Source organism: Protopterus annectens, chromosome 13.part0, assembly GCF_019279795.1.
Source record: "Protopterus annectens isolate FY-2018-M chromosome 13.part0, PAN1.0, whole genome shotgun sequence".
Taxonomy (NCBI): Eukaryota; Metazoa; Chordata; order Ceratodontiformes; family Protopteridae; genus Protopterus; species Protopterus annectens.
This window is the reverse complement of record NC_056747.1, coordinates 941,410,751-941,436,316: the sequence shown is the minus strand read 5'-3', so window position 1 is coordinate 941,436,316 and position 25,566 is coordinate 941,410,751. Positions and strand designations below refer to the sequence as shown.

The 25,566-nt window shown below is 43.9% G+C and overlaps 1 protein-coding gene across 1 annotated transcript in view; it reads left to right on the top strand.

Moving 5' to 3' along the window:
- COASY (Coenzyme A synthase) overlaps nt 1-25,566 on the top strand; it is a 570,022-nt gene that overhangs the window by 227,539 nt on the left and 316,917 nt on the right. The window contains exon 4 of the mRNA XM_044054708.1: nt 2,117-2,251. Coding sequence (XP_043910643.1) covers nt 2,117-2,251 — 135 coding nt within the window. The remainder of the gene's footprint in view (nt 1-2,116; nt 2,252-25,566) is intronic.

The window sequence follows — 25,566 nt, the reverse complement described above, 5'->3', positions numbered from 1 at the left end:
TTTACACTTACTAACTTTGCAGTTACTGTCAGACCTGGACAAAATAATTTGTGATAGAGGTAGACCCCCTAGTCCCTAAACATTCTCTGTTTACATATTAACAAATCTAGGTCTGACAGAATTGTAGCATTAAGCACAAGGTAGCTAAAGGTGTTCAGTGACTGACACTTATGGTTGCTCTATATCACTTCACCAGAAAGATGAAAATTAAGACAATTATGTATTCTGTATTTGTACACATTCCTTGCTTTTAATTCATTGTTTGTCTCTTACCTAAAGGATTCAAACACCTCTCAGTTCAGACAGCTGTACAGATGTGCAGTTTGTAATCTGTATGAAGTGTGCTGATATTGACTAGATTGTGCTATTGACTAGATTGTGTGCTCCAAAAAGATCCCAAAGAGCTGATTGCCTTATAAAAAAGGGAAGCCAGGGTTTTACATATTTGTGTGATCTTTCACAAATGTCCAATACAATATGGTTGCTTAACAATCATGTTGTACTGAGCAAACCACTTATATTTTCTACCTATGGTGTTCTGTGCTGGAAATATTTGCATTAATCTACAATGACATGGTGACAGCCACTGGGTTGCACACACATTGCTGACCTGGTTAGCTCAATTGCACAGAACACCACAGGTAGAAAATATAAGTGGTTTTCTCAGTACAACATATTGTATTGGACATTTGTTGTGTTTTGAATTGCGCAAGTTAACAGTAATGCACATACCATTGAGCTGTACCTACTTTTTAATCTATAAAATTGTTTTCTGTTTGACCGTTTTATTTCTTTTTAGGTTTGAAAGTGATGGCAGCTGATTGCTCTGGTCATTTGTTTAGTCCCTGTTTTATTTATTTTTTAATTACTTGGAATTTTGTAGAAGTGTCTGTTTTAATAACATTGTTTTGCAGTTTGTATCATGTTTATTTAGTTTGCTTATGTCTTCATTTTTATTGTATGGCCAACGTTTTTTTAAAGACAGCATAATTTTGTTTATATGGCAGTTTAATTCACTACAGCACTCAAGTACAGAGCAGCTGTTTTCCAGTCCTTGAAAGTTATATACGTAAGTACTGCAGGTACAGAATGTGCAGTTACTTCTGTACTTTGGAGTGTTTCCTGTGTCCCTTCAAGTGTCTTTGAGTTTCTCTTCAGAGGGCAAAACCTGATTTTAATATATAGAAACTAATTTCGTGTGAATTTCAGCTTCGTCATCATGGTGATTTTACTACTTTGTAATTTGTCAGTACTTTTCTACTTGGCAGATGTAGTCTGGGATTGGAGAAGCTGCTATTTTTCGTATGCATACAACTGAAACATTTGTGTTTTATTCCTATATGAGAGTCTGTTAACTATGAACATAGCTTTTTTACAGCATTGTCATCAGTGACATATTGTTATAAAGTGATTGATTTTTGCCTGGGATTATGAAAACCTTGGTCTCATTTCATGATTGCCAAGTTAATTGTTAAATAGTAATTAGTTTTTTTAAGTATTAAAGTTGTTGCACAGTAACTAGCTAAAGTTGAAGTATTAGAAAGTGATCAGCTTTAAATATGTTGTATTTTATATTTATTTTGGATTTTCTTTATCGTTGTAATATATACCGATTAATCACACATTTTGTTTATGTAAATGTGCATGCGCACAGACACACACACGCACATCCACAGCATGACATCTATGGACAGTTTAGAACCTCGCCATCACCTGCCCTTTATCCTTGGGATGTGAGAGGAAACCATAGACCTGTACAGAAACCTACATGAACAAAGGGATGATGTGCAGACTCCAGAGAGGAGGCAAGCAGCAACTCAAACCTGAGAACTAAGTACTGTGAAGCAGCAATGATAACCACTACACCACAGTGTTGCCCACGTTTTTGTTTCCTATTTAAATTGTCAATTAGTACTATGATAATTAATTGCAACTTTTGACTTACTGCTCTTTGTGTTAAATATCATTATTTTGATTATTTCATTTGTTCAGTATAAAGTGTTTTTGCTAAAGCATTTCATTCAACTTGACTTAAACTACTGTTGTGGCTCAGAGTTTTTTAATCAGTAGCATAATGTATTTATATAAATTTTGTCTACACTCTTCTGTATTCCAGGGCCTTACACAGCTGAAAATTCATGCGCTGGATTTAATCCAGGACTCACATCGATCAGCAGTTCAGGAAGAGGAGAAAATCAGCTCATCCAGCTTGCGGAGCCGACTTTTGGGAACACTGCTTGCACCACCTCAGGTAAGAGCAAAGAACAAAATATGATTTAGCAGTGAAACTTATGTCCTGCCAGAAATATTAGTGCCTTATTTAGTATTAAAGACATGGCAGTACAAGTGATTGACCTTGATTTGCACTCCGAAGCTGCAGACTGTGATTTATTCTGTGTAGCTGTGGGTCCCGATTTGAATTGTGTAGCTGCAGAATGCGGTTCACACTGTGTAGCGACAAGCCAGCGTTTTGTTGTGTAGCTACAAGTACTAATTTTCAGTATGTAGCTTTAGATCTTTGTTAGCAGGGTTTACCAATATGCACTGATTCGCATTGTCCAGTTTCAGACCTTTATTAGTCAGGTATAACTGTGGTTTGCACTCTGTAGCTGTAGACCTTTGTTAGCAGTATGTATCTGTGTGTATTGGTTTGCACTGTCCAGTTGCAGACCTTTATTCGTAAGGTATAACTGTATGCTGTGGTTTGCATAATGTAGTCCTTTGTTAGCAAGGTGTGACAGCATGCACTAACTTGCATTGCTTAGGTGGAGAGATCTATTAGTCAGGTGTAACTGTATGCTGTGGTTTGCACTCTGTATTTGCAGACCATCGAGAGCAAGATGTAAGTGTACTTACTGTTTTGCACTGTGCAGTTGCAGACCTCTGTTAGTCTTGCATAAATGTATGCTGTGGTTTGCGCCCCGTAGTTGCAGACCTTTGTTAGCAGTGTGTAACTCTATGCACCGGTTCACACAATGCAGGTACAGACATTTATTAATAAGGTGTAACTGCATGCACTGGTTCACACCGTGAAGGCACAGACATTTATTAGTAAGGTGTAGCTGCATGCACTGATTCGCACCATGCAGGTGCAGACATTTATTAGTAAGGTCCAACTGTTGGCATTGATTCACACCATGCAGGTGCAGAGATTTATTAGTAAGGTGGAACTGTATGCACTGATTCACACCGTGCAGGTGCAGACATTTATTAGTAAGGTGTAACTGTCTACACTGATTTACACCATGCAGGCTCAGACATTTATTAGTAAGGTGTAACTGTAGGCACTAGTTCACACTATGCAGTTGCAGACATTTTTTAGTCAGGTGTAACTGTAAGCTGTGATTTGCTGTCTGGAGCTGCTGACCTTTGTTAACAGGGTAGAACTGTAGGTGCTGTTTTGCATTGTGTAGTTGACGGCCTTTATTATTGCTGTGTTTTTGCTGGCCCTTATCTGTAGTATGCATCTATAGGCCTTATTTTGTATTATGTAACTGCAGACTGAGTTACACTGTGAAGACCTTCTTTGCACAGTGTAACTGCATACATCATTTGTACTGGGAAGCTGTTGGGCCTGGACTGCACTTTGTACCTGACGTGTATATTGTGTAACTGTAGACTCTGACTTGCCGTATATAGCTGCTAGCCCTGATCTGTACTATATATTTGCAGACTTTAAAGGACAACTACAGGATAACATCAACTTTTTTTCTGTTTTTAGGTAAGTTTTTCTTCTCTAACATTTGATCCCAGGCATTAGAAATGTAATTAAATTTCACTTTACGTCACATTTCACTTCATTTTGCAGTTTTCAGTTTAGTTGAAGGCTGTTTTTTTCACCTAATTCACTCATGCATTGCTTGAATGCTAGTTTGGATACCCTTATCAATTGATTATAACATCCACTGTTTTCTCTAGTCCATTCAACAAGGGAACACTCACCATCTAATTAAATATGCATCCAAACTCTGATCCAACTCATTTGCATAATACCTTTCTGTCAGTTTAGGAATCACTTTTAAGATTACAGTTCCTAAATGTCAAGACATACCAACGGTGCTGATCAGCCATGTAACTCGGTGTTTATTTTCATGCCTGTAAATAAAGTGCTTACATTTCATAATCTTTTTAATGTCCTGTAAAGCAATTTCATGATTGCATTTTAAAGTAATGCTGCATTACACATTATGTTGTAAAAGACTAGTCATAGTTTTGTCAAATGAGTCTATCTTCGCATCTTTAATCTGCAGTTGCACTTTAAGAAAAGACCATTAGATGAATTCAAATTTGACTCAAAGCGTGGATAATAGTCCCTGTTAACATCATCATCAATCCCAACTTTAATATCGTTGTAAATTAATCTCTGCATTGGTGAATGGTACACACCCCAATGAAACTCAGCACAATATCTGTTTTCTTCCAAACAACTTATACTGCGAGTTACAAACATTTAATTTGGAGGAAGTCCTTGAATCAGCGTGGTGAAAGGAGATGTGAGCGTGTGTGCAGGAGCGGCCTTAGGTCAACTGGTGCCCTAGGCAAAAAGGCTCCACGGCACCCCCACCACACCACTTTGGTGCCCCCATCCTAGTCTACCTACACCAAATAAATACTGGAAAAGCGCCCCTACTACAGCGGCTCCCTAGGCGGCCGCCTAGTTGGCCTATGCCTAAGGCCGGCTATGCGTGTGTGTGTACAGATGTGCATACATGTAGCTATGTGTGTGTGTGTGTGTGTGTGTGTGTGTGTGTGTGTGTGTGTGTGTGTGTGCGCACGTGCTTGCAAGCATGACTATGTGATTGTTGAAGTGTGTACATGCATGCTTTAACATTATTCTTCCTCACCACTTCCTTACCTCACTAAAGAACAGTGGTGTCTGTTGTAATACTCTAACAGAAAGAGACCATATATAAAGACACTGCAAAGCTGCAAAGCAAAGAAGGAGAACCAGGTTAAAGTCATAGAAGTCTCTCTCTCTCTCAGTATGTGTAGGATTATACCGTTTGGCAAAATGGATGTCAGTTATGATTGTTTTTTTTTTCTTTACTCAGTTTCCAGTCATTTTGCAATCATTAAAGATGTAGGACACTAGCTGGTGAAGTATGTTACCTTATCGGGATGATTTATTATAGTTTATGAGCCATTGGTGGAGCTCATGCAAGTCAGACTAGAGTTGGGATTGAATTGTGGTATGGGAATGACTTGACTGGCAAATGCAAGTGTTATCAGCTTAGAGGGTGAGGAGGAAATGGGGAAAGGTCACAAGGAAGTTTGTTAATGAATATGGAGAAGAAAAGGGGGAAGTAGGGATTCTTGTAATACACCTGTCATAATAGGTACATATTCTTTTAGGGAGTATGTTATTTTAATTCTAAATTTTCTGTCAGTGAGGACTTTTTTAAACTAGGGAGTGGTGTCTGGACTGGTGCCATTTTCAGTTCTCTGTCTCGCATCTCCAAACTCTGGGGTAGTAAACTTTGAAATAATTTTCAGTGTCCTAAAGTCCTATCAGAATCTCATACCTCTATCAGACTTAATAAGTAGCATTGCCGGGCTGCTTCACTCACTCTGTGACTCTTATCACTCAGTCTGAGCACCTTTTGAACATCTTTTCTAACTAATGGTTTCTGTGACTCTGGCTAAGGTTTCAGCCTAACCTTTACCGCCGGTGTTGTCTCTGTGTTATGTTTATTTCTCACATCCATACCTGAAAATACTCATTTGTTTCTTCATAAATATTCTCATATTGCCTGCTTTGTTTTTTTTAAAAGGATTCCTTTGCCTAAATTACAAGTAGATTTTCTGCTCTCTGACGTGAACTTCACCTTGCGAAACGAACCACCGTACTTTCTATTTCTACTTCTTTCCATGGCTTCAGTATATCATTTTGATGGATTGCCGCTCTTTTTCAGCTTGTGAACCTTGCATTTATTCTTTCAATCACATCAAATTGCTGTAGCCACTTGGCCAAAAATTTTTTTCTCGTGATGGACACTAATACCTGATCTCCTTAGTCGGGCATTTGGATTATAATATTACTTAAACTGGGACAAGGCTCATTATATTCCAAAGGAAATTTTGCTAAATAAATGGAAGAGTGCCTCATAAAATGAATGAAAAGGGGAATAATGTGAATAGATTTAAATATGTACGGTTCGGATTCCGCTGTACCTTACAAGTCAACATGGTCTTGCACAGTCTACATGCAGAGATTCTCTAATTACACCTTTCACAGAAAATCTGTTAAATGTTAAGTGTTCAGTAATATCTATTGATGTCAAAAGCTGTGTAGTTTGAAAATTCAGTGCTTCCTTCACTTCCATCATTGATTTAGGTTCATCCCCCCTACCCATCTACCCTTTCTTTTTGCTGCGAGAATGTCTGCCAGATAATTTTCAATTCCATCTTTTCCTGTTCTTCTCATTACATCTTAAACTACATATATAGCTAGTCTTTTCCCAGTATTGCCTCCCTTCCATACTTTGCAAACCCTAAAGAACCTCATCCATTTTTCTACCTCCTCCTGATTGTCCTAATGTATTGTTTCAGTCACTTAGTCACACAGTATGGCAGCATGTTTGTCACTTAACATATGGTAGTGCAGTCTTTGTAACGTGAACTGTGACTGTTCTGTAACTTATTTAGTAACATAACAGAAGACTCAAATACTTAAAGGCAAAACGAAGCACGATGAGCATATGAAAATTAACCAAGTCATAGTTTATTCAAGCCTGAATAAACTACGACTTGGTTAATTTTTATATGCTGTTATATATGTCCACCAAATGCATGGCAGTAGTAGCAGCTCACCTCAGACTGCAGGGATTCCATGTGTTTCCTTACTTGGACGACTGGCTTCTAACCACTCCAGCAATGTTACAATTAGTTCCCACTCTTAGCCTAGCAATCACCATGAAGAAATCACAGTTGCAATTTGTTCAAACTGTAGATTTTATAGGAGTGCATTTGGACACAACCAAAACTTTGGCCTGCCTGACTCCAGACACGATTTCAAATTTAACGTTGCATATCAGACAGATTTTGGAAATACCAGTTCCTCCGGCAAGCTTAGTACTCAAGGCTCTGGGTTCCATGGCTGCCACGATACCCTGTTGCCTACAGCACGATTACACATGAGAATTCTGCAATGGACGTTATCAGTCCAGTGGTCGCTACACCAACACCCATTAAACCATCCGATCAGGCTATCACAAGTGTGCAAAGACTCCCTCCTCTGGTGGCTTCATTCCCCGGAAGTCAGTCTAGGATGCCACTCCCCCCCCCCCCCCACAAAAATGCCACGTTCACCACGGATGCCTCCCAGCTGAGGTGGGGGCATTTTCTGGGTCTGACAGTCCAAGGCATGTGAACATCATAGGAGACCAAATTTTGTATCAATGTCCAAGAGATGAGAGCAGTCCTTCTAGCATTGCAAGCACTACACAGCTTTCTTCCTCTAGGGACAATTGTGATACAAAAGGACAGTATGTCAGTAGTGTAGTACATCACCAAACAAGGAGGAACCAGCTCTTACCCTCTGTGTCAAGAAGCAATGAGTATGTGGCAATGGGCGATCTCTACCAACCCCTTCCAGACTGCAATCCACATTCCGGTGGAGTACAACATCCTAGCAAACAGGCTCAGCAGAGTTTTACTGGTGCCTCATGAGTGGTCTCTGAACCAGTCAATGGCAAACATGATCTTTCTCAAATGGGGTTAACCTTACTGCAGTCTCTTTGTGTCCCCTCTCAACACAAAATGCAGCAGATGTTCTTCATCCCACATTGCTGCAGTCCTAACACTTGGGTAGTCCGCTGTCCCAGTCGGCCCGAATACCAAAGTATAAGGCTGACGTCGGTCAGGGCGCATTAGTCTGACGTCAGGACGTCAGGGTACAAATGCGCATGACCGACGTCATATCCTCAGTCTTTTTTGCCGCATGGTCCGATGCAGAAGCAGTTTTGCGAGTGCAGGTTGGCGTTCTGAAATTTTCTGAAGTCGGAGTTTCAGACCGAATCAAAGTTGGCTAAGTACCCGTTGGGAATATTTTGGTTTTTCTTGCCTCAGTATTTAACGGATGTCAGAAAAAGTGAATAATTGTATTTCTTGTGGGAAGCAGATACCTCATAGGGATTACCATACCTTGTGTATACCTTGCTTAGGGCCTGAGCACGACGTTGTTGGATGTCGCTCTTGTGCTAGATTTAACAAACGCACTATTAAGAGAAGGCTAGACTGTGCCAGGTTAGTTTTTGGGAAGCGTTGTAATTATAAAATGCCGTCGGATGCTCCGACGCCCGCTTCGTCAAAAAAGCGCAAGGACAAAGCAGCAAAGCCTAGGTTGGAAGAACCGTCTGTCCCGGACGTCGGTTCTTTAGAGGGCTCGGTGGAGCCGGAGGTTCTGCCAGAAGTCTCTTTGCAGTCTCAGGGAGAGACTTTACTGTTACAGGATGTTTCCTCTCAGGAGGTAGGCCAGGCTGAGGGGGCTTCTCAGGTAGCTGTTCTCCCCTCCCTTCCTAAGGTGGTTAGGCCCTCCCCTTCTGTTTCCAAGGCTTCTTCGAGAGGCAGGCCAGGTTTAACTTCAGTGGGGGTTTCTCCTAGTTCTTCAGGGTCTCTGCCTAAGAAACATATGCTTAAAATGGCAGAAGATTTGATTACTATGATTAGAGGTTCTATGCCCCCTCCTGATAAGAGGCCTAGGGTGGAACCTGAGCTTGAGAGTTTTGAGCAGTGTTCGGAGGCTTCTGAGTCTTGACTGAAGACTTGCAGGAGTATCCTCCTTATTCTGATTCTGATGTAGATGATTCTACTCCTTCGGCTTCTCCTCCTGAGGATTTTTCTTTTTCAGAGACTCTTCATTCCATGAGGGAGCATTTTAAATGGGAAGGTCAAGATTTTTCTGATTCCAGGAAAAGGCTAAGGGAATTTTTGGTTTTACCCCAGCATAGGCCTTTGGCTATACCTCCTGTTCTGGATGTGGTGGAAGATGTTTTGCAGAGGCTTCCCTGAACCCTGATTCTTTGCCTCCTGCCCCAGTTAAACCGGATAGGTATTATAGGGTGCCTGAAGCTCATAAGTATCTTTTTAAGAGTCCTAGGGCAGACCCAGAAACCGTTTCTCAGGGGCCTAAAGGTGTTAAGGCTTCTGTTGTTAAAAATCCTGTTCCTCCTGATAAAGAGGCAAGGGCGTTGGATAGATGGGGAAAGAAGGTGTATACTTCTTCCACTTTAGCCATGAGGGCTTTGAATTGCCAGTTCCACATGTTAAAATACCAAAATTATCTCCTTTCACAATTGAAGTCTAAGGTGGATGCTCTGGCGGAAGGCATCTTGTATTCTGGTGCTTCCAAATGCCAAACTGCATATGAGGAAGCTGCAATGGTATCTCAAAAATGTATGGACACAGCACTGCCAGGATTTGGACACTGTCATTCAAATAATACCTTGCATTCAAAGGGAATTTTTGTGGTGGGCTCAGGAATGTCACCTAAACAAGGGACTCTCTGTGACCCGGCCAGAGGCGAGTCAAATTCTTACGACAGATGCCTCAGACATAGCTTGGGGAGCTCATCTGAATGGAAAGTGGATACAAGACAAGTGGCCTGCCAGACTACAGCATCTACATATCAACATGAAGGAGATGTTAGCAGTCCAGTTTGCATTAATGGCTTTCAAGGATTTACTTCTTCCAGGGCAGGTGTTGATTCTAACAGACAACACAACTGTCATGTGGTACATCAACAAACAAGGGGGAACTCATTCTTATCCTCTATGCAGGCAAGCAATGATTTTGTGGGAGACTGCGCTCAGCTTGCAACTAAATCTTCAGGCAAGGTTTCTGCCGGAGCACAGAACTCCTTAGCAGATGTGTTAAGCAGGCAAATCATGGATCCCCACAGTGAAAACTGGATCTTCATGTATTTGAAAATTGACAGTGTCATGGGGAACTCCAGACATAGATCTGTTCGCTTCTCCACTAAACCACCAGCTGCCAAAGTTTTGCACGAAAAGGTTTCATCACACAGCTTGGAAAGTGGATGCTCTTTCTTTCAGTTGGAAAAATCTTCATGTGTATGCCTTTCCACCTCTGCCTCTCCTCCCAAAGGTACTCCTAAAGGTCAGACAAGACAAGCCAAGGATGATTTTAATAGCTCCAGATTGGCCTCGGCAACACTGGTACCCATTACTGAGGAGTCTGGTAAGGAAGCCTCCATGGCCTTTGCCTTTGATTCCGCACCTATTGTCTCAGAGGGACGGTCATCTACTCAATGTCAAGCTTCACTCTCTTCATCTAACAGCCTGGCATATTCTGTTTTGAAACACAGCAGGTCTCAGCTTCCTCAACAAGTTTTGAATGTGATTATGGAAGCCAGAAGACCTAGTACAAGGAAAGTGTACGCAGAAAAATGGAAGAGATTTTTATTTTGGAGGGCAGCAAAGGATTTGGAGGTTTCTGAGCCTAATTTGAGTGTGGCTCTTCAGTATCTTACTGAGTTATTGGACAAAGGTTTGTCTTTCTCTTCCATTAAGATTCATGCTGCAGCGATTTCAGCTCACTATGATTGTGACCCACCATTGTTTTCTCATCCTTTGTTCAAGCAATTTCTTAGAGGGGCAAAGAATATAAGACCCCCACGTAGAGCTCCTACTCCTGCTTGGGACCTCAATTTTGTGTTGGAGAAACTTACTCTACAACCTTTTGAGCCTGCGGCTACTGCTGAATTGAAATACTTGTCATGGAAGACTGCTTTTTTGTTGGCCATTACTTCTGCAAGAAGGGTTTCTGAATTGCAGGCCCTTATGGCGGTTGAGCCTTTTTTGATTTTCCATAAGGATAGGGTATCATTACGTACTAATCCTTCCTTTATGCCTAAGGTGGTCTCTAGTGTGGCTTTAAACCAAACTATTCATTTGCCCACTTTTTATTCAGATCCCCAAAATAAGGGGGAAAAGATTTTGCACACTTTAGATGTACACAGGCAGTTGCGTTATTATTTAAGCAGGACTAAGGATTTTAGGCAGTCTCAGCAGTTGTTTGTTTCTTTTGCTTTGAGTTCTCAGGGCAAGCCTGTGTCAAAACAAACTATTTCTAAGTGGATTGGGTTTTGCATTGCATTTTGTTATTCCCATCATGGCAAGGAGATTCCAGCTGGGATTAGGCCTCATTCCACTAGGGCTACTGCCACTTCAACAGCATTTCTAAGGGGGGTGGCAACTAAGGATATTTTGGAGGCAGCTACTTGGAGTTCAGTGCATACTTTCTCTAAGCATTACCACCTTCCTCTCTACTCTAAATCTAGGGCTGGTTTTGCCACGGCTATTTTGCAGGGCATGTTGACAGCTCCAGCTTCTTTATGATTTGCCAGCCTCCTTTACCTCAGCTTTGGGATTCTACCCAAGTGTTAGGACTGCAGCAATGTGGGATGAAGAACATAGTACAGTTTTGTACCTACCATAAATGTAGATGTTCAAGATCCACATTGCTGCAGTCCAATCCTCCCTCCTTCCCTCTGTGTTTAGGGGTGGTTGTGTGGGTGGGGTTGTACTTTTGTAAATTGTATATATTGTATATATATTTGGTACAGGAGTGTTTGGTGTTTTTTGGTTTTGGCCTTATCTTTTTAGGGTCTTCTGACATCTGGGGCAAGAAAAGACTGAGGATATGACGTCGGTCATGCGCATTTGTACCCTGACGTCCTGACGTCAGACTAATGCGCCCTGACCGACGTCAGCCTTATACTTTGGTATTCGGGCCGACTGGGACAGCGGACTACCCAAGTGTTAGGACTGCAGCAATGTGGATCTTCGAACATCTACATTTATGGTAGGTACAAAACTGTACTTTTCTTTGCCTTGATCCCATCTCAGGGACAGTCACCAAGAGATGCTTTAGGTCATGCTTGCCCCCCCCCCCCGGTCTACTCTATGCATTCCCTCCTTTTCCCCTGATTCTCAGATTTCTTCAGAAAGCACACAGGTTAAAGAGCAAAGTAATTATCGGTGCTCCTTTCTGGCCTCATCAAATCTGGTTCACCCTTTCTCTCACCTGATTTACCCACGTGGACACTTGAACCACTTCCAGACCTTATGTCCCATCCCTCTGGGCAAATCCATCTGGGTCTTCAAAGCCTCAAACTGACCGCATGGTTTCTCCAATTCCAGTGATGGCTAAACATTCCAGGCTTTCATACCCGGTCCAAAAGATTTTGATTTCTTCCCACAAAGCATCTACCTAGAAAACGTACGAGAGTAAATGGAAAAGATTCCCCATATGGGCTCAGCAGACGCAAATAGATCCTTTTATGACTCCTACTCCAGCAGTGTTGGAGTTTCTGCTTCTCTTTTCAAAGATGGAGCCAGCTATTCCACTGCAAAAGTTCAGCTAGCAGCCATTTCAAATTTTCATGTTGGAGAAGATTCTTTATTTCTAGCTTCATTGCAACTATGCAAGGCCTTCATTAGGGGGGTACCTTTTTATTTCATCCCCCAATCAAAGATCCAACTCCTTCTTGGGATTTAACTGCGATTTTACAGGTATTAGTTCTTCCCCCCTTTGAACCTGCAGCCAAGGTTGATTTTTAATTTCTCTCATGGAAATCAGCTGTTTTGGTAGTTACTTCGGGAAGAAGAGTCTGAACTACATGTCCTCTCTTCTAAATCTCCTTATTTGTTTTTTTTTTTTTTCATAAAGATAGTGACTTTGTGTACCAATCTTTCCTTTTTGCCTGAAGTTGCTAGACAAAACAATATCAGTCAGTCTATTAATTTACCTGTTTTCTTTCCAAATTTTCAAAACAAAGGAGAATACACACTGTATCGACTAGATGTTCATAGACAGATGCATTTTTACCTGGACAGGTCTAAATCTTTCAGAAAATCTGACCGACTGTTCATATCTTTTTCAGGTTTAAAGAAGGGGAAAGCAGTTGCAAAATCCATGGTGGCTAAAAGGTTAAGAGACTATATTTCTTTGTTTATTCATTGAGAAGTATTCCTTTACCTAGACATGTCAAAGCTCATTCTACAAGATCCATGGCAACATTTCAAGCCTTTTGATCAAGAGTGTCTGTTGATATTTGTGCAGCTGCTTCTTGGTCAAGTTCTCACACTTTCATTACAGACTATAAACTAGACATCATTTCCAGGAATAGGGCTACTATTGACTCTGCAGTAATCCAGAATATCCTTCCAGGAGGGACACCCTAGATTACTGTAGCTGGGGACTCTTCCACAGGTTGAGGAGGGAACAAAAATGACAACATTGGATAAAGCAGTTATGTACTTGTCCCATCTGTGTTGTCCATTTTCATTCTTACTCAACCTCTCCATCCTCTTTCCCCCTTGTCCTCGATTATGAGATAGTTCCTGTTTGAGCTCCTGAACTTTGTTCTGTCTCTCTACAGTAAGTACCTGCCTATAATTTGCAATATGTTTGCAGCAAACTCGATCTGAGGTAATTTGGGGGAATGAGGTATTATGGGTAGGAAAGGAGGAGATCGAGCTTTAAATCCTAAGCTTGTAAAGCAGCCAAGTCAGATCCTAGGGTCAGATCTGAAACACGCAGGTTGAGGAAGAATGAAAATGGACAACACAGATGGAACGTTATAGTAAGTACATGACTTCTTTTTCTGGTAAATTGATGAAGATTGAAATAAATCAGTAAAACCAGACATTGAAGAGTCATATTTTTTTTTTTCAAAAAAATGTGCCATGCTGATTTAAAACCTCAGTCCCAACTGAGCAGCAAGAATTTCCACCTACATTTGAACATTGTTAAGAGGTCTCTTCTCTGTGACATCACATTAAATGAATGAATGGTCAAGTCAGCAGGAGTAAATTATTTATTTAAAAGCAAAGAATCGCTGTGTTTCATTGCTCTAACAAAACAAATAAATAAACATCGAAAGAGCATCTCTAGAAGCACTGGACTCTAGGCGGCCACCTAGTTGAGTTGTACATAAGGTTGGCCTTGCATGCAAGCTGCAGTCCTTATAACTGACCACAGGCAGTTCTCAAGGGATAACACATATCTCATCAGTTCCAGGACTGATTAGTATCATCCATCTAAAAAGACATTTGACTTCTCTTAAGTTTTCCAGAAATTAAACATCATAATACAGTAACACAAACACACAAAACAATCCCTGCATTTTAATTAGATATTAAAAAAATCATGTCATCATTCATGCTAAGAAAAACTTTTTTAATCAGCTTGGTGTATCATTTTATTCCTTGCAAGACATCTCCATTAAGAATGCATGCCATTAATTTGTAATGTGAATTGACATACTTAATAGTTTTAGCACTTGATTCTGACTAAACCCTTCCACTGAACAGCCTGTATAAGAAGATTTCTAGCATATACATTGAGAAACAACCTTAACATTAGTGAGGGACTCTCACATTCAGTTTTGTGCCAGTTGTAGGTGGCCGGCTTTTTTCCTCTGTGCTATAAAGAACTTCCAACAGATCTCACACTGTGTTACAGTATAGTCCTAATGCCGCTTCCAGAGTATGAGTACAAGAGTACTGGGTAACAAAAGGAATAGCAGATGTTATGTAGTCCTATCTCACCTACATTCTTCACCTGTGGGTTCGGAGCTGAATGTCGGCTCCGACTCGGCCTATTTACTAGCTCGAAAGTCTTTGATTGGCTGGGCTAAGATGGTATCCCACAATACACTGCTCCACATCCCCAGATCTCATTTGCCGCTTGTAGAGCTCGGACGTGGTCTTGACTTGGCTGTGGCTAAGTATTGCTATAAACAAAACCTTTTTTGTGGAAATTTTTGGCTAATTGTGTTTAGACAAATATAATTGTTCATAGTGTTGTTGTTGCATTTCTTTTGTTAGGTTGCGAGTGTTTTGTGTGTGATATCCCTTTCTCCCTCGGGCTAGGCCCGTTTAAGTTAGAGGACCTAGTCCTCCTTGTGGTGTTTGTCTGGCTGTCTTAGGTGCGTTTCTCTTAGTTTAGTTGAGAACCTTTTTATTTAGAGGTTCTCCCCTGTGCCTTGATTGTTGATTTTACTTGTTCTCCGGTTTATGTGTTAGTGGTTTTCCCGCCTTTTGTCAGCAGCGGCTGCTACAATTGTTGGCTTGGCATGTCTAAAGAACAAAAAGAGCATAAACCCTCGGGCTTTAAAAAGTGTACTAAGTGTGCCTATCAAATGTCTATCACGGATGGACATTTGGTCTGTGTTTACTGTCTTGGAGCCGTCCACCTTCAGGAGTCCTGCAGTTTCTGCCACGCCTTTAGTCCTCGGATGCTCCAAGAGAGGAAAAACAAATTGATCCTAAAGGGACTGCTAAAACCGTCCTTTGAGGAGGATTTAGGTTCGATTCCCAGCTCCCAGTCGAAGTCTAAATCCTCCAAATCCAAGAAAAGGTCTCCGGCTCTATCTATTGCTTCGGAGCCACCTTGTAAAATTACCATTGTAGAGTCTGCTTCCTCGGCTCCACTGTCTTCAGGACCACAGGAGGTAGCTGTGTCGACTGAGTCTGCGTCCGCTCTGATAATTTTTGAACTGATTTGGAGCCGGTCGCCAAGTTTGAGGCAAGGTTCTCCAGACAGGAGATGTAGGTCTTCATCCATTTCCTCCAAATCCTTCAGGCTTTCCGATTTGGATGTGGATAGGGTGGTGCAGAGGCTTCTCCAGTCGCCGGTGTTGGCCAAACTTTTCTCGGCTCCGAACCAGTCGGCTCCGAAGCCAGCTCTGTTAGTTGTTCCTGCTATTCCTCCTCCGAGCACATCCTTGTTGTCGGAGCCGGTAAGCTCCGCTCCGAGGGACGTTCCTGCACTGGCTCCGATCCCCCAGGGGGGTTTATCGGTGCCCGCATCGGCTCCGACCTTGTCAGTTCCATCCACAGGTTTCGAGACTCGGGTCTCCTCGGTCGGGCCCGAGGGGGACGCCACAGAACTTCCTTCGGTTCCGAGCCTCCCTCTCGGTGCCTTGGCTGCGGGCACACCGGTCCCGATCATGGCCTTGGAAGGCGGTTGGTCCTCCGATTCAGGAGGTCCTGCTTTCGAGGCTATGTAGAGCGCGCTGGCTAGGTCAGCTACTTCTCTCGGATCGGTTCTTCTGTCCCCCACAACACCAGCGAGAGCTTCTGACACCCACCTATCCTTGGATAGCAGAGCGCCAGGGCCTAAGGATACTCCCATGAGTGGTCCCCTTCTTTCTGAGGGGCCCTCAGAGCCTGTGCCTGAGGAACCCCCCAGAAAGAAATCATGCAAGAATAAGCACGTAACTCCCAGGACGAGTCTCTCACTTCCGATATTGACCTCAAGGAATGGGAGGGGTCCCCTAAGTCTTCCTCTGAGGATGTTTCATTCTCCGAAATCCTGGAGATCTTGAAACAAAGAGGAGACTGGCCCTCCAAAACCCCCTCTGAGGTGGAGTCAGTATTCCTTAAGGCATTTGGCGCTCAGCCCTCCGCCTCCTGGGTGTCTCCACCCTTCGACGAGCTCCTGGACCTTATTTGACAGTAGCCTTTCATTCGACACTCATATTGCTAAAGTAGTTAGGAAGACCTTCTACATTGCCCACCTTATCATGAAGGGTTTCACATCTAGATCAAGGGAAGTCATAGTCTCCCTATACTCATCACTCATCAGACCAATGATCGAGTACAATGCCCCATTCGGAATGTATCTGACCCGACACTTGCAGCAGCTGGAGAGGCCACAAAAGTTCCTCACCATAAGGATAAAGGGTCTCAAAAATCTGTCTTTTGCTGCCCGACTGAAAGAACTCCAGTTATATTCAGTTGCTTACCGCTTGCTCAGAGGTGACCTATGCCTGACATACAAGGCCATGTCAAACCCAGATTTGATGAACATGCTTCATCTCAAAAAATCTAGATCCCTCAGAGCCACAAGGGCGGGAGACTTAAACCTCGACACGGTTATTAATAGGACGTGCTGGAGGGATAGATTCATCACCCAAAGACTCCCTATGCTGTGGAACAAAATCCCGGTTTATGTGAGGCAGAGCACCTCGCTGGCCTTGTTCAAGAGGAATCTTGACCAATGGATGGGAGATCGCAGATACACCCCAGGGGTTACCTCAGTGTCACTGCTCGACAGAGGCACAGCAAAATAATGGGCATAGTTTCTCCAAACTAAAGGGGTGGCGTAAGCCACAAAACTATGGGCTAGGCTTATAAATGCCCTCGGGCAGATAGCCTAGTATGAACCTATGAACCTATTTGTCAAAGGGTGTGGGAGACTCCTGACTCCGTGGAGCCTGTTCCTCGACACCCCAACACATTTTTGTCTGCTCCCCAGGGGAAAGAATTTTTAACAAAGGGAGTCCCGGTAGATGCTATGGTGGTGGCGGCTGCCACTCAGAAGGAAGTTGCTGAGTCTTCCTCTTCGGTCCATCCTCCTAACAAGGAGTCCAGGACTATGGATCGGTACAGGAAGAGTACACTGTCTTCAGCGACCTTTACCTTGCGGTCACTGAATTTTGTCTCATTTCACGCGGCTCCAGAGAGATCTCCTTAAGGAGTTAGGAGAAACTCTGACGGGTAACGTGCCTGAGGCGGTGGCTCAGACTGTCAATGCTCAGCTCTCTACCCTCCACTCCATTGCTAACTCGTCCATGCGACTGATTTTGTACGCGGCCGAGGGAGCTAGTAGGGCAGCTAGCTCAGGGGTGGCCCTCAGGAGGCAAGCCTGGCTACGCCTGTGTCACATTGCGGAGGCCTTTAAGTCTTTCTTTACTGATGCCCCCTTCGATGGTTTCGCCTTGTTCGGGACCAAAGTGAAAGACACACTCACCAGGTGCGAGCAAGAGGGTAAGACCATGTCTGCCGTGGGAGTCCGTTTTTCCCTCCCGTCGAGACCTTATCCCAAGGCTCAGCGAGGGGGAAAGATGTGGTTCAAAAAATCACAAAGGTTTTTTCCTACCGCACAGGGTGAACCCCCCCCCTCTGAGGCAGGGGAGGGGGTCATACTCAGGGAGACGTCGCCCCAGAGGCAGAGGGGGCCCCACATTTCTGGGGACTGCGATTCCTTTCGTGATTCCCCATACTCTCATTCCTGAGGGTGTGCCCGGCTGTGCTTCTCCGGAGCCAGTCGGGGGTTGAATTTCCCGGATCCGGAAGCCTGGGTCAACATCACCCAGGACAGATGGGTATTAGGGATAATCGCCGGAGGTTACACCATCCCATTTCACTCCACACCCCCTCTCGTCAAAAGGATCCCAGACGTTCCACCCAGTCAAAGGGGTCATGCAGCAACAGAGGTTTCTCAGCTGCTAGAAAAAGGAGTCATCCAACCAGTCCCACCAGACCAGATCGGATTAGGGACTTACTCGAGATTATTTTTGGTGCCGAAAAGAACGGGGGACCCGAGACCCATTTTGGATCTCAGCCGACTCCATCATTACATACACAAGTCCAAATTCCGGATGGTCACGCTACAGTCGATTCTCCCGTTGTTGGGAAAAGAAGTATGGATGTGCTCCATCGACCTGAAGGATGCTTATTACCACATCAAAATGGACAGAGCATCCAGATGTCATCTACGCTTCCAGCTGGGAGCCAGGCACTTCCAGTTTTGAGCCATGCCCTTTGGTCTCACCACAGCCCCCAGGGTGTTCACCAAGTGCATGACAGTGGTGATGGCTCACCTGAGACGTCAAGGATTCCAGGTGTTTCCTTACCTGGACGACTGGCTCCTATCCGCTCCCACCAAGCATCTTCTTCAAAACAGAGATACTACCATCGATCTTTGTCACCAGTTAGGCATCACAATAAACTGGAAAAAAAATCTGCCTTGCTACCCTCACAGCGTGTCTCATTTATAGGAGCAGAGTTGGACACTTTTCGGTTGAGAGCATTCCTACCTATGGAGAGGATCACAGGGTTACGACGACAGGTTCAGATGATAATGCCTCTGACACGTGTGAGGGCAAGACTAGTTCTTCAGTTACTGGGGACAATGGCGTTCTCTATCATGATGGTCCCGTTAGAGAGGTTACATATGAGGATCCTACAATGGCTCCTATTCGCCCAATATTCCTTCCAAAGACTACCGCTATCCCATCCTATCTTAATCACAGGCAAATGCAAGCAGGACCTCAGTTGGTGGCTATGCACCAACAACTTAGACGTAGGGAAACCCTTTGTTCCACCCAACCCGGTAGCCACAGTGACCACGGACGCCTCCCGGATAGGGTGGGGAGGGCATTATCTCGGCAGGATGGTCCAAGGCACATGGCAGGAGCATGAGATAGACTTGCACATAAATGTCCTGGAGATGAGGGCAGTGCTCCTAGCATTGCAGGCACTTCAGGATGTCCTCCCTCTAGGGACTATTGCGATACACTCAGACAACATGTCAGTAGTGTGGTATCTCAACAAGCAAGGAGGAACCAGATTGTACCCCTTTTGCAGGGAGGCCATGAGAGTGTGGAACTGGGCAATAGCTTCCCAGCGGGCCTTGGTGGCAATGCATATCCCGGGGAAGACCAATGTTACTGCAGACAGGCTAAGCAGGGCGATCCTCATGCCTTACGAGTGGTCCCTGAACCACCGAGTGGCGGACAGCATATTCAGCAAATGGGGTCAGCTTTGCTGCGACCTGTTTGCCAGTCCCCTCAATGTGAAATGCAGCAGCTACTTCTCGCTGATCCCCCCACCGGGGGGGGGGGGCATTATCTGGACAGGACGGTTCAAGGCACATGGCAGGATCTCGAAACCCACTTACATATCAATGTTCTGGAAATGAGGGCAGTGCTTCTAGCATTGCAGGCACTTCACAGCTCTCTTCCCAGGGGTACCATCGCAATCTTGTCAGACAATACGGAGGTTGTATGGTACCTGAACAAGCAGGGAGGAACCAGGTCTTATCCTCTTTGCAGAGAAGCCATGAGAGTTTGGAACTGGGCGATTGCTTCCCAGAGATTTCTAGTGGCAACGCACATTCCGGGGGAGTCCAATGTGATGGCAGACAGGCTGATTCCTCACGAGTGGTCCCTGAACGACCGAGTAGCGGCTCAGATCTTCTCCAAGTGGGGGGTTCCCTGTTGCGACCTTTTTGCCAGCCCCTGGAACGCGAAGTGCAGCAATTTCTTCTCCCTGATTCCCCCCAGGGGGAGTCACCCATGGACGCTCTAGTCCAAAGTTGGCCCTCTGGTCTGCTCTACGCCTTCCCTCTGGTCCCACTACTGCCATAGGTGATTCAGAAGGCGATCTGCTTGGGAAGCAGCATGATTTTGATCGCACCACACTGGCCCCGCCAAGTTTGGTTTCCTTTCCTTCGGAAGTATGCAGTAAAGGATCCTTGGATTCTGGACCCAGTTCCAGACCTCCTGACTCTTCAGTCAGGTCAGGCCCATCCATCACTGCGAACTCTCAAGCTAACTGCTTGGCTGCTCCACTTCCGACCTTAGTCAGACAGCATATCCTTTCGCCTGAGGTGGTCCGGATTCTGTCTTCTTCTCACAGAGCTTCCACTAAGGAGATATATTCTAATAAATGGAAAAGGTTTGCATTTTGGGCCCAGAAGCACAACCTTGACCCTCTGACAGCCCCGGTGTCCACAGTATTAGATTTTTTGGCAACTCTTTTTAGACAGGGTTCCGCTGTCTCCACGCTTAAAGTCCAATTGGCAGCGATTTCTAATTATCATGTTGCCTTTGAGCCTTCACTCATGAGTCATAAGTTGTGTAAGGCATTTCTTAAGGGAGCTTGGTTGCTTCGCCCCTCAGTGTTGCAACCTGTTTTGCCATGGGATTTGAATGTAGTTTTAGGAGCCTTGACGTCTCATCCCTTCGAGCAGGCGGCCACTTGTGAGCAAAAGTTCTTATCTTGGAAGACTGCCTTCTTGGTAGCTATTACTTCAGCCAGAAGAGTTTCGGAGCTTCAAGCCCTCTCTGTTAAGCCCCCTTATCTGATCTTTCACAAGGAATAGAGTATCTCTAAGACTAAACCCGTCATTTCTTCCGAAGGTTTCTTCTGCTCTTTGTCTGCAGCAATCTATAGAGCTACCAGTTTTCTTTCCAAAATTTTCCAACAAGGCAGAATACAGACTTCATCAGTTGGATGTGCATAGACAACTGAGGTTTTACTTGGATAGGACACAGCAGCAGAGGAAATCAGACCAGTTGTTTGTGGCCTTTGCAGTTAACAGGATTGGCAAAGCAGTAACTAAGACCACTGTTGCTAGGTGGATTAGGGATTGTGATTCATTTATTTATGCATCAACAGGAAGAGACCTTCCATTTCCAGTTAGAGCGCATTCTACTAGGGCTATGGCAACTTCAGTGGCCTTCCACGTCAGACTGTCGGTGGATGAGATATGTGCAGCGGCCACATGGGCTTCTCCACATACTTTTATTTCTCATTACAAACTGGACATGGCCTCTAGAGGTCGGGCGTCCTTTGGTTCCATAGTGCTCAGGAGTGTTTTCCAGTGAGCCTCCCAGGATCTAGGTGCTAGGGACGCTGTCCCATCAGTTATGAATGTAGGCGAGATAGGATCGCATTACATCTTTTAGTTATGTACTTACCATAACGATAGATGTATGTGATCCATCTCGCCTACATTCTTACGTACCCGCCCTCCTTCCCCCTACCTGTTGGATCTGGAGGAAACACTATTGTACAGTCGGAGTGGCACATGTGAGTGAGTTGTTGTGGGGCAAACAAGATCTGGGGGTTTGGGTGTGGTGCATCCTGGGATAAGGGGGTTGGCCCAGCCAATGAGAGACTTCGTGCTAGTGTATCGGCCGAGTCTGAGCCGATTCTCGGCTCCGAGCCCATCAGTTATGAATGTAGGCGAGATGGATCACATACATCTATCGTTATGGTAAGTACATAACTTAAAGTTCCCCTTCCTTCAACCTTACATCGTGGATGCTCCTTGGACTCTGGACCCCCGTCCAGACTTGCTGACACATATGTCGGGACAGCTCCACTCCTCCCTGGAGACCCTCCAGCTGACCGCCTGGCTGCTCCAATTCCATCCGTAGTCAGGTGTCACGATTTTTCTCCAGACGTAGTCCATATTCTTTTGTCTTCTCATAAACCATCCACTAGGAAGATCTACTCTAGCAAGTGGAAAAGGTTTTCGATATGGGCCCATTCCAGAGGTGTTGACCCCTACACAGCCCACATTGATTCTGTTTTGGAATTTCTGTCTCATTTATTCTACCAAGGGTCTGCCTCAGCCACCATCAAAGTTCAGCTGGCGGCTATTTCAAATTATCGTGTGGCTTATGAACCTAGCTTAATGGCACACAGGCTGTGTAAAGCATTCCTGAAAGGCACTCTTCTCCTTCGTCCCCCTGTATCTCAACCTGTTATGCCCTGGGACCTCAGTTTTGTTCTGCAGGCTCTCACTCTCCCAACCTTTGAGCCCGCGGCTTCCTGCGATTTAAAATTTCTTACATGGAAATCTGCCTTTTTGATAGCTATCACATTGGCTAGACGAGTATCAGAACTGCAGGCCCTCTCAGTCAAGCCTCCATAGTTGATATTCCATAGAGATAGAGTCTCTCTCAGACCAAATCCGTCCTTTCTTCCCAAAGTGGTTTCTTTATCTAATATTAATCAGTCCATTGAGCTGCCGGTCTTCTTCCCCAACTTCCCCAATAAGGCAGAGTACCAGTTTCATCTGTTGGATGCTCATAGGCAACTATGCTTTTATCTACACAGGACTAAAGATTGGCGGACGTCAGACCAGCTCTTCGTCTCATTCTCAGAGAATCGCTTGGGGTATGCGGTTTCCAAGGTCACCATCTGTAGGTGGATAGCTGGTTGCGTCTCCTTTATTTATCAGGCAGGGGGAAAGAGCCTGCCCTTTCCAGTCAGAGCACACTCTACCAGAGCAGTTTCCACTTCCACAGCCTTTCAGGCTAGGTTATCGATGGATGATATATGTGCGGCTGCAACATGGGCTTCTCCTCACACATCTGTTTCCCATTACAAATTGGATGTGGTGTCCAGGGGCAGATCATCTTTTGGCTCCACAGTGCTCAGGAGTATTTTCCATTGAGCCACCCAGGATGTAGGTGCTAGGGACGCTATCCCACAGGTGAAGAATGTAGGCGAGATAGGACTACATAACATCAGTAAGTTATGTACTCACCATAACATTAGATGTATGTAGTCCATCTCGCCTCACATTCTTCATTACCCCCCACCGTCCCCCACACCTGGAGGATTTGGAGGATCTCCTTGTACTTCTGATGTTACAGAGTCCCTTTGGATAATTTGTTGGACCTCGTTGTTATGTGCGTGGGTGTGCGTTTGGGCTATGGATACGATACTTCAATTGGCAGCAAACTAAATCTGGGGATGTGGAGCAGTGTATTGTGGGATACCTTCTTAGCCCAGCCAATCAAAGACTTTCAAGCTAGTAAATAGGCCGAGTTGGAGACAACATTCGGCTCCGAACCCACAGGTGAAGAGTGTGAGGTGAGATGGACTACATACATCTAACATTATGGTGAGTACATAACTTACTGTTTTTGTACATCGCTTTTTTTACCTGGTTTGCTTGCCAGTAGGCCTGGATCATGCCTGAAAAGGGTTTTCTGACCATTGCTGTTTTTTATTGTACTATTCATCATTTCTACAATGTAGGAATGCAGTCAGTATAACATGAAGTGGTTAACAAATGAAAAATTAATACTGCTCTAAATTCATCTTTCACATGTAATAGTGATTTTTTTCGCTTTGCAGTTTGTCAGGTACCTCACAAGCACAAATCTTCTACACCAGGTTACATTTTTTTATGAATTTATTTATCAGCATGTTTACTGATTTGTTTATACATGTATTTAGGAAGCCATATGGTTATGCTGATCATAGGTTGTAATTTTCAGGCATAAGCTGGGTGAAGCAGACGGCTGGAATACAAATGTGGATCTTTTAGTGTACGTTTCACTAAAATGTTTGGTTATAAATTTGGCATGTGATACACATGATCATCATCATCAATGCCCCTTTTCACTTTTTCTAAATGGGTTCAGGGTGTTGTGTCAACTGTCGCCACCTCTCTCAATTCATTACCATTCTCCTGCCTTCTTGAACAGTAATGCCCGACTGTCACAAGTCCTTCACGCCATTCATCCATTCATTTGCTGGACAGCCCCATTTCCTCTTGCCTTCTTCCTGCCACTGCCAAATCTTTGTCACTAGATCATCTTCTGCTTTCCTGCACATGTGCTAGAAACGCCATAATCTGTTCTTTTAGCTTCTCTAGAGTTGATGCTACTTTGGTTTCTGCTCTGGTGTCATAATTTTTTCATCTGTCCCACAATGTGCATCCTACCATCCATTAAAACAATTCATCTCCATCACCTCTTTCTTCTTCAACTGCTCTGTCTAAAGTGCTTAGATTTCCTTTTTGTGCAAAATACTGGTCTCACCACCGCTTTGTACATCTTACTTTTCAGCTTCTCCTCAACCACCTCTCTTAGGTACTTGAAGATGTTAACCTGTTCAGCTATTTTCCCTTCTATCTCATTTTTCAGCTACTTCTGATTTCCGTATTTGCTGCCCTGACAGCTGTACTCATTTTCATCCTTTGTGCCTTCAATTTTGTATTCATTTCTCTTGTCATTTGTTGATGTTCTTTTTTAGAGTTTGCTTGTAATTCCACATCATCTGCATACAACAGCTTTGTTTATGTCTTCTCCAAAGAGTTTACAAATGTAGTCTATCGTCAGTATGAGCAGGAGTTGGCTCAGAGTTGAACCCTGATGCACACCCACTCCCATTAGGAACACTTCTTTGAGGCCAAACACTGTTCTTACTTATGTCATTGAGTCCTTGTATACAGACTGTACTCAGTCTAACAATTTGTCTGGGACTTCAAACCACTGCAGGACTTCCCAAGTCAGCTTTCTTGTAACCTTTTATGCTTTCTTCAAGTGTAGGATTGCCCAGTTGGACTTTTTCCTGACCTCTAGCTTTTTTCTCAACTATTTGTCTCACTGCAAAAATGTCAATTGCATTGCATCCTGATCTGAACTGCTTGTCTTCTACCTTACTTTCGTAACTCTCTGTGTTTATCAGTCACACAACCTAGCACTTTCATGCATGTGTAACAGTAGTTTGATACCTCTATACTGCCCTCAATTGTGAATGGCCCCTTATGTGATATGTTTGATATGCTTTTTTTCATACTGCTCCTAATGGAATACTGCAAGTTGGATACATTGAATGCTTGATGCAGTTCACTTGGGGTTGTGATATCTGTTTTGGATCGAAAGTTAAGAGGTACATTTTGTAGTCTGCATGTTTTTTAAAGCTGTTAGATGCTGCGGAGTAGGTTGCACACAGCAGTAGTGTCTAGACAGATGTGCACATGTGCAATGAATTCATTTTAGGAACTCTATATTAAGAAAGAACTACAGCCCAAATGATGTTTACTGTTCAGTCTATGTCCCCATTCTCTGATACAATCACAAGCTTTAAGTACTGAAATGATTATATAACATATATGCTCCCTCAACATGGCAGACTCAATAAAAGACTAATATAAGGGGATTTTGTAGTGCAGTCACTGCTCCTTCATTATGAGAAGAGACATCTGATGTGGTTCCTAGTA